The sequence below is a fragment of the Vanacampus margaritifer genome, chromosome 10 (assembly GCF_051991255.1).
Source record: "Vanacampus margaritifer isolate UIUO_Vmar chromosome 10, RoL_Vmar_1.0, whole genome shotgun sequence".
NCBI lineage: Eukaryota > Metazoa > Chordata > Actinopteri > Syngnathiformes > Syngnathidae > Vanacampus > Vanacampus margaritifer.
Window position 1 is genome coordinate 22,914,074 of NC_135441.1, and position 10,045 is coordinate 22,924,118.

General features: G+C 43.4%; 1 protein-coding gene across 2 annotated transcripts; it reads left to right on the forward strand.

Moving 5' to 3' along the window:
- Nucleotides 1-96: 96 nt before the first annotated feature.
- On the forward strand, nt 97-7,354 carry znf711 (zinc finger protein 711). Of its 2 annotated transcripts, none has more exons than XM_077577178.1 (8): nt 97-272; nt 1,231-1,309; nt 1,409-1,518; nt 1,771-2,598; nt 2,675-2,821; nt 2,896-3,081; nt 3,205-3,339; nt 4,734-7,354. In XM_077577178.1, exons 3-8 carry the CDS (start codon nt 1,440-1,442, stop codon nt 5,912-5,914), a joined length of 2,556 nt encoding a protein of 851 aa, XP_077433304.1. In that variant the 5' UTR covers nt 97-272; nt 1,231-1,309; nt 1,409-1,439; the 3' UTR covers nt 5,915-7,354. The 2 variants fall into 2 exon arrangements, with proteins under 2 accessions (XP_077433304.1, XP_077433305.1); XM_077577179.1 differs by having other exon boundaries at nt 1,288-1,309.
- The last annotated feature ends 2,691 nt before the right edge of the window (nt 7,355-10,045 follow it).

Below are 10,045 nucleotides of genomic sequence, written 5' to 3' on the forward strand. Positions count from 1 at the left end.
CATTATTAGAATGACTGTTAGTGTAACTGCTCTCTTATGCATGACGCAAATAGTAAGGGATCAGCGGTAAACGAGGCCACGCATTGTCTGCCCCCCGCCCTCCCTCTGCTTGTCAGGAAGCAAGCTGATTGGCCGAGGCCTAGCAAAGAGTGCCCGGGGATCCAAAACTGCAGGCCGCACTTAGCTTACCGTCAAAAATAAACCAAAAACAATAATAGACAAAACGGAGGAGGGGGAGAAACACCAAAAGAGTCCGAAGACGACGTTATCAGGTAAATTTGCTTTGGACCAATCCGAATGGAACGAGGTTTAATTCGCAAGGGCCCAGTCGGCCGTAGCGGGCCTCTTTGAGCCTTGTGGAAAAACAACACGGACATAATGCGGCACAGGCGGCGCCACTTAGCTTAGCAGGCTAGCTAGCCAGGCGGTCGGTCGTGGGCGCTTTGGTTCGAGCGCACCTGCGACTGAAACGTTATGACACGTTAGTCCGTCGCCTTCCCCGGCGACGCTGTTATCCATGTACCGCTGCGAACGCGTTAAGTGGGAATGTGCGTCTTTTAAAGCCGCTAACGACCGTAGACGATTAGCCTCGGAGCTAAAACAAAATGGCGCCGGGCGGATCAGTTGTAGGCTTGTAGCTCATTTGCTAGTTAGCTCCGCTGGGTGGGAAGCAAGCGGTAGCCAGCTTTCATGAAAACATTGCACAACATCTGCAGTACTTTAAGTGGACGGTCTCCTGGCACAGACCAGAGTGCAACTATGGCTCCACTGTTGCAATCATGAACTGCAAATATGCACATTAAACGCACTTGAGACAAAGCGTACTTTTGTATTGAGCAATGATGTGACGACAGTACATTTCCTCCCACTCATAACATGCAGGATGACTCCCACACTATAGTGGCAGGACTAGCGGGCTTGTCCTGCCCACCTAAGGGGCAGCTCGCTTTTCTCAATTGAGACCTCGCCATCAGGCTGAACTAGCTCCAGGTGTACAGTTAAATGCACCCAGGTTCAAGGCGCCTGTAGTACTATTGGTTGACAGAGGACGGAGCCAGTCAACCACACAGTCTCACTTCCCTAGTGCACTACTTCGTGCTTCCTGCACAATAATTAATTACATCTACAGCATACATGGTCTCCCAGGGATATAGAATTGGAAAATACAATATTATTAATATTGATTGCACTGTATTTGTGGCTTTTAATGGCTGGGCTTTGTTTTGCCAGAGGGATCAATTGCATTGGCGGGAAGATGCACATCTAACATGCTGTTTTTATTTTAAGGTTCTGCGCATCAAATGTGAAGGTATTTATTTTATTGATTTATTTTGTTTACATTTATTGTACACAACATTGTTACTAATTATTCACACACTTTTACGCTGCTCATAATCATGTCTTATAGTTTTCAGGGTGTTTTTTCCCCCGGGGTAAACATGGATCACGGAGGCGGTGTGTTGGAGTTACACACACAGGAGCTCAAGATGCCCCACGCTATGATCATGCAAGACTTTGGTGGGTGGTAACATGCATTTTTTTTTTTTAAATAAATGTAGCACGTCATTGTGGAGCGGAAATTGTTATAATTAAAGGGGAATGAAACCCATGCTTTTCCTCAGCGTTTTATTAGCCCGGTAGCACTCCTCAAATTTTAGCCAAGCTCTACATTTAATGGGTTTTAAGGCGTTCAAGAGTTGAGGTGCTACTGTGTATTTCCTCTGTCATAAGTGTGACCTGTCCTCCAAGTAATATCTCTCATTTTAACAGTTACCGGGATGGGTGGCTTGGCACACATTGACGGGGATCACATTGTGGTGTCCGTGCCCGAGGGCATGCTTCTTTCTGACGTGATGACGGACGAGGGCATCCTCCTGGAGCACGGGCTGGAGGTGGAGGGCCTTGAAACTCAGGTCGTGGAAGGCCTGGAAACCGAAGTTGTCGAAAGTTTACACGCAGATGTGGAGGGTCTGGAGGCGGAGGTGGTGGAAGGGTTACAGACGCAAGTGGTCGAGCTGGAGGCTCAGGTTGTGGAAGGTCTGGAAGGGGAAGTCGAGGTGGAGGGTCTAGAGGCGCATGTGGTCGAGGGACTGGAAACCGAAGTCGATGTAGAGGACCTGGAAGCTCATGTTGTTGAGGGCCTTGAGGAGGAAGTAGAAGTGGAGGGCTTAGAAGCAGAAGTTGTGGAGGGTCTGGAGGTGGACATGGAAAGCCTGCAGTCCCAGGACGTGGACGGCCACGAAATAGGCAGCGAGGACATGGTGCACTCGGAACATAGTGTGATCATGCCGGACAACATCCTGGGGACAGAGGTCGCAATAGAGGAGACTTTGGAGCACCACCACGTGCTAACCTCGGACCTCATCCAGGATGCCAATCACCACGATGACATGTCGGATCAGGTGTTTGTAGCAGAGCTTCTTTCGGACCACCAGGATAACACTCTAGACCACCAACTTGTAGCAGAGGGCTTGATGGTGACAGAGGCCAATGCGGAGACCATCATCCACCGGCAACTTCCATCTGAGGGTGACCCTCTGCAGATGGATGAGGACGATGACGGGAGAAGCAGCTCCGAAGATTACCTCATGATCTCCCGTAAGATAGTCTTCCATCAGTGTTTTTTCGTTGTCAAGTTTTTTTTTTTTGTAGGTTGAATCTTTTTGCTGTTTAGTGGACGAGGTGGGAGAAAAGCTGGACATAGGAGACACCCCCCTGGAAATTAGCACTGAGGTGATGGAAGACAAGGAATGCAAGGAAGACACTGCTGCCGAAGTCATCAAAGTCTACATTTTCAAAGCCGAGGCAGATGATGATTTGGGCAAGTCGCCAATCGAGTATTATGTGGATTGTCGCATGTGAGTACGATGAGTTAACCCCACCCTCTTTTTCCAGGCGGAACAGAGGTAATAGCTGAGGATGATTACCAAAATGGCCACCCTGACCTTGAAGCTGCCTCATCCGGAAGACTCGGAGTTGGCCGTGACAAGATGGTCTACATGGCGGTCAAGAAGCAGCCCAAAATGGAAGAGGAGGAGGACGACGACGACGACGACGACGACAGTGATGAGGATGACATCAGTATGTTGTTGTGGAACTCTCGCTAAAGCTTTTTGTGCATTTAGCACTAAATATCAAATGGATGCAGCCAACATAGAGATAGCATGATTGTGTTCATGATAGCGCATACTGGCTTTTATGCAGGTAAGACTATAGACCAGGTGAAGAACGGAGCATCCACACCATTTCTACAAATTCGAGAAGGTCTACCCACGAACCGTGTCCTCAAACCCAAAGCCAAGAAAAAGAAGAAAGGCGACACTCGGCCGTGTCAAACCGGTAAGAGCTCTTAACGCGCTTCTTCTGATTGTCGTTCTGTGCTAAGTCATTCAGTGGGTTTAACCGAGCAGATTTTGAATTTAATGAAACATGGTGAACTTGTTGATAGTGACGGGGCAACACTAAACCCAAAATTTTAGGTCAATCGGAGCAGATGTTTGGGAGCTACATCCCGCCAAATTTGGGCATTTCTGACAAAAAGGAGCGTGGCCTTCTTTTGACATTGGATCATGTGGCCTTAACAAAATTTTTCATGAATTGTAATCTCTCGCTCCTCGATTATAAAGTAATTATTATATCACAATATATAATATATATTATATATTAAATATTAATCACAATTATTTTGGTAATAATTGAAATCACGATTAGGACGATCATTTATTTTTTGGGACAAAACAAGAAAATGTTTAAACGTAAAAAATATCAAGACAAATAAAATTATTTGAAACACTATAATTAGGCAAGTTCCTATTTTTTTAATTTATATTTTATTAAATTAGTTATTTAAAAAAAGAATATAATTAGAATAGAACTTTATTTGTCTGTTTCAAGATAAACAGAAATTCATCTTTAAACAGCTTTCAGATCAACATCCAATCCTGCCTCACATACTACAATTATATAACGATAAAAAGATAAAATAAAATTTGATGCTTAATAAAAACAGTGCTACTTAGTGCCATTTAGAAAAAATGTGCAAATATATAAATTTAAACAACTCAAAATTAGTATTAATAATCTTTTCTTTTTTTTTTACTATTATGCTGATTTTGTAATTGTGGAGTGTAATAATTGAAATTGTAATTGAATTTCGATTAATTGCACAGCCCTAATCTCTCACACGTTCTCTAAAACAGAAAAGTTTCAGAGATGTAATTTCGTTTAATGGGAGTAAGGAGTCAAATGATCCATACTCTCAGATTTTCAAAAAAAATGTCTAAAATTGAACTTACTGATTCCTGCAAGAATCCTGAAATCTGTTTTGTTAAAAAAAAAAATATATATATATATATTTTTTTGTGATTTGGCACGGAATGCAGGGATGTGATTTTTCCGCTAATTTTTTTATCCCCCCCCCCCCCCAAAAAAAACTATTTATTTATTTATTTATTTTTTTTTTTTAGTAGTTCGTTGTGTATGCACATGACTCCGACAGATAACATCTTCTGCTATAACAAAGACATTTGTGGTATGCTCTAATATGAGTTACTTTTCATTTGGTCATGATGTAATTATTTGGTCATGCTCCCCCCCTTCCCCCCCCCGGCTAAATTTTCCGATAATTTCACTTTTGTCAAATCACATCCCTGGGAATGACCCTCTGCCTTTTGGTTTGGTAACACGTTGCCGACGGGCTAAATAAATATGACTTTACTCAACTGCCTTTTCAGCTGTCATCATCGGGCCCGACGGCATGCCGCTGACAGTCTACCCGTGCCACCTATGCGGAAAGAAGTTCCGCTCGCGAGGCTTCCTCAAATGCCACATGAAAAACCACCCGGACCACCTCCTGAAGAAGAAGTACCAGTGCACAGACTGCGACTTCACCACCAACAAGAAGATCAGTTTCCACAACCATTTGGAGAGTCACAAGCTGCTGAGCCACAACAGCGAGCGCTCGCCGGAATACACCGAGTACGCCCGGCGCTACCACGAGTCCAGCCCGCTGGGCTCCGACAAACTCATCGTCAAGGACCGCGAGCCCAAATTGCACCACTGCAAGTACTGCGACTACGAGACGGCCGAGCAGGGCCTCCTCAACCGCCACATGCTGGCCGTGCACAGCAAGAACTTTCCGCACGTGTGCGTGGAGTGCGCCAAAGGCTTCCGCCACCCGTCCGAGCTGAAGAAGCACATGCGGACCCACACGGGCGAGAAGCCCTACCACTGTCCGCACTGCGAGTTTCGCTGCGCGGATCAGTCCAACCTTAAGACTCACATCAAAAGCAAGCACGGCGCCGACCTGCCCTTCAAGTGCAGCCACTGCCCGCAGGCGTACGCCGACGCGCGGGAGCTCCAGCGTCACATCGAGACGGTGCAGGGGCACAAGACGCACCAGTGCCCGCACTGCGAGCACAAGAGCACCAACTCCAGCGACCTGAAGCGACACATCATCTCCGTGCACACCAAGGACTTCCCGCACCAGTGCGACGTGTGCGAGAAAGGCTTCCACCGGCCCTCGGAGTTGAAGAAGCACGCCGAGACGCACAAGGGCAACAAGGTGCACCAGTGCCGGCACTGTAACTTCAACGCCCCCGACACGTTCACCCTGAGTCGCCACATCCTTTCCCTGCACACCAAGGAACTTCCCTTCAAGTGCAAACGCTGCCGGCGAGGCTTCCGGCAGCCGGCGGAGCTGAAGAAGCACATGAAGACGCACAGCGGCAGGAAGGTTTATCAGTGCCAGTATTGCGAATACAACAGTACGGACGCTTCCGGCTTCAAGCGCCACGTCATCTCCATCCACACCAAGGACTACCCGCACCGCTGCGACTACTGCACCAAGGGCTTCAGGAGGCCTTCGGAGAAGAGCCAGCACATAGCCAGGCACCACAAAGACATGTTGATGTAACGCCACCACACTTAAAGATCATCGCCCGCCCCCGTAAATCTGTGTCGCGCACTCGGAGGTCATTTTAGTGTATTAAAAAATTCTATGGTGTAGGCTGTTGAAGGCGACAACATTATATTTGCCGTTCTGTGTTGTAATGGATGTAAAGCTCCTCCTCCTGAACACATTCTAGACGGGAGTGAAATATTTAAAAAGAAAAAAAAATGGCAGTTCGCACTGAGTGGGACTAGTGTAAATTGTGTGTTTTTTTTGTTTTTGGAAGAAAATTATGTAAGAACATATATTCAGGGTTTCAAATGTCTATATTTTTATACCCACTCAGCTGAAATGCTGCAGGAGAATAACTTGGAAAATCCATAAGCATCATTTCACGTTTCCTCCATTCTACCGACTAGTATCTTCATGAATTAGCTTTTAGCTCCACATTTGTTTTCACTGCCACGTGTTGCACCGTTCTCAAGTTCCATGAAAGCGTTTTAAGTGATGTTGACATTCATGCCGCACCTTAAACCCACAGTTTTAGTCCCACCTTCTCGCAGTTCTTCAAACGAATAATGTGTGATATGACCACAGTCCGTTACAAATGTCTGAAAGAGTTCAATCAGGGTTTCGGGATTGGGCAGCTCAGTCAGGTCTAACGTAAAATAATCAAGTTTAAGAAGATGGTGCTATGCGATGACGGGTTTTGATTTGGATAAAAGGTTGGTTTTGTGATCGTTAACTGCTTGTTGGTTACGTGCGACTGAGATCGTGCTGTGATTTTTAACTATGACACAGATGTGCCCAGCTAATAATACAGTTGCATTCATGCCTTACATCTGCTGGTCTTTCTCCCTTAAGCACTGATGGACTCAGCCAATCTGAAAATAAGTGATTTTCTTTTCTTTTCTTTTTTTTTTACTCAAACATACTGTTATCAATACCATTCTCTCAGAGATTGCGGTTGAGTCAGTAGAAGGCACTTTAATAACTTGTATTTTAATTACATGTATGGGGTTTATGTATGTATATGAATATGTATACATATAAACCTGGATAAATGATTACACAGGCTCGTGAGTGGGTAAATGTTCTCTATAGCAAGTGGGCACAATACAGTTGTTGTGGAAAGTGGTGGGTGAAACCATTTATTGTTCTGTTCCATGGCGAAGTGTTCGGGTTTTGTGTTTGGTTTGTGCTCACTGACACGTTTCCCCCCAGATCCTCATCCTGCAGTCCTATGCGTAAACCTAGCCCAATCCCACATTTGGGATTATACTCTTGTTGGTGGTCATCATAATGGCATTAGTCTAATAAAGTATGCACATATGCTGTCTCCATAAAATTGTGGTATATACTAAAATCCCTGCATTTCATGTACCTTAGTCTATATTTCCTTTCAGTCTGGTTGTGGATAAACTACTGGTGGGGAAGAAACCAAAATAAACAAATATCTTTTTATGCCTCGTCTTCTTTCTGATAGTGAAGTCTCACATTTAATCTGGATCACGTTTTTTGTCAATTGGATAATTTACACTATCAATGCAGGCTTGTAGTAGTACTAGGTGGAGTTCTAAGTTTTGTTGAAAATACCTTGATAGCAACTCATTTAATGTTAAGGATTGTCAGATGCTGTATTTTTAGAATGACGTCACTAATGACAATTCCAAGTTACGTCACAAGTCAAAATGGTGGTCAACTAGAAGCTTTACGCATTGAAAAGCATTGGGGCTTTATCGTTTTAATATGACTTGTGAGGATTATTTTTACTTCAAAATGTGGTAAAATGTCGTTTGACTAGTATAACAATCTGCCTGGTTTTTATGCTAGTTGCATATAGCAATATAGCCTACGCCGTTTGGAAGCATTTGCGCTGCGGAAATATAAGAAATGCCCGGATGTTCGGAAACCCGGAAGTTGTAAGCAGTACCTTTTACATGATAACAAAGACGCGTTAAAAAAAAAAATCCAAAGCGAATGTGTTTGTAAACTGCATGCCAACAGTTATTAATTCAAGTCATGCCTATAAAACGTCACTCGGTGGCAGTATCGCTTGGCAAACTTCCCTCTCCATTTCATGTCTGAGGGCATCTTCAAACGGTGAGGAGTAATGTATTTTTTAGACTTGTTTGACAAGTACAAGTGTTGAAATATTAATGAAATGATTCCTTTTTACCTTTTATAAAGGTTTATGATGGTGAGAGTTTGTCTGTAGTGGAACAAAGGCTATCACTTCAGTTTCCTGTGAGAAAAGTGTGTATTGAAAACCAGCGCCACAAAGGACTGTAGTCAACTTGAGGGTCCACTGTACTAAGGTCAGTCAAAATAGAAACCACATAAAAAATTGTTTCATGGTTGGTCTGAGTGCCTCACTGTTGCTGCACCCTTTAGTTTACCTCTGACCTCGTGTCAACCAGCCATCACAACTGTTAAGGATAGTCTTATCCCAAGAGTTGTGTTCACAGTGAAAATGTTTCGAATAAATGTAAAAAAGTTGTCCAAAAAAAAAGATCAGGTAAAATAATAGATAGCTGAAAAAAAATCTACCGTACATAAGTAGTCTTCCATTTGCCAGCTAGGATTGGCTCCAGCGACCCTGAAAATACATAACTTACAAAACAGCTGAAATATATGATGCAAAGTACAACTAAGAGAAATGAGTCCACCCTAGCACCACGCACGAACAAATGTAACAGCCTGTTCACTTTCCTAGAACATCTCTTGCATTCTGACACGGTTGCCAATGGCAACCGCCAAGGCTGCACTGATCAAAATGCCCGGTCATAAATCCTCCTTTTATTTCACGGCGCCATCTCAGAGTTGAGCGCGAGAGGCTGTCTTGTAAGGAAGCATCGCTCCATGTGATGAGCCACAGTGGCAACTCAATTATCTGCTTGTTTGGAGTCAGCAGAGCATCAAATACACGCCCACCTCAATGCCTCAGAGCACCAAGTGTCCAAACTTTTTCTGCTTACTGTCGCGGATAGAAAAATCGAAGGACGCAAAAGCCCCTTTGAAATTCTTTGACTTTAAACACGCTAAAAGCAATCCAACAAACACTTAAATATTGTTTATGTAAGAGTTCTATGTTACAATTTTATGCTAAAGATGATAAGGCAAATAGTTTATGTACACAAACTGGGCCTTGACATGGGGCGGAAAGTGGGGGTGAAAAAAAGCATTTTTGCTCCTGAAATTAATTATTAATAATTAATTATATATAATCGTGTTACTATTTTAGTTGCAAATAGTTGCTTTGTTTATCTAGGAAAGCGCTATATAAGGCCAATTAGTTTTTAGCAGTACAGCCTTGAGATTGTTTTTTTTTTTCTGTGTTCATACTCATAACTCAAAACACTCTTATTACAAATCGTCTTCGCTCAATGAAATGAATAGACATACAGTACTAATAATGATAATAATAAAAAATGCGTGACATGTTTTATAATAATAAAAATAGCACTATATTTTACTTTACAACAACATAAAATAAGGACATCATTTGAGTACAGTTTTAGCCTTTTTTTTTTTTTTTTGCTTCAATGGACACTGTGCTGCTCCTCTTGGTGTGAACGCCCTGGCCACCTGGGGGCAGTATAATACAGCCATTTATAATACAGCCATTTTCAAATGCCCATTGCTTTAACACTGCAGCGCCAATGCTATCTGTTAGCCTGGTTTGTCGTTTTAAAATTTGTGTTAGTATGAAGCTAGTAGACTTTAAGACAAGAGTTGGTTGTTACAAAACACAGTATGTCATTCTCTTTATTTTATATTTGGTTTATAGCAAATTTGAGATGATGCACCTGCCAGGAGAAAATCCAGTAACATGTGTGGATGTGCAAGGATAAGAGTAATTTAATCATTTTAAATCCATAAAGCGAAATATTTGGATTAGTATTGAGTCTCTGGACTGTGATTCAGGGTCATGCAGCAGCATATGTTTGTGCTTATTACCGTGAACGGGAACTGCAGGGATCTGGGACTTTAGCCATCAAGGCCTTTTTTTTTTTTTTTTGGCAGGCCACTCTTGACACATTCCACACCCTGCGCTGGCCCGTTTAGCAAGAGCGGACCGATCCAGATTTTCTCAGGCAAGGTCATATTACTTACAAATAGCGCGAGATTGGAGAGCCCTGTGGGAAATCACAA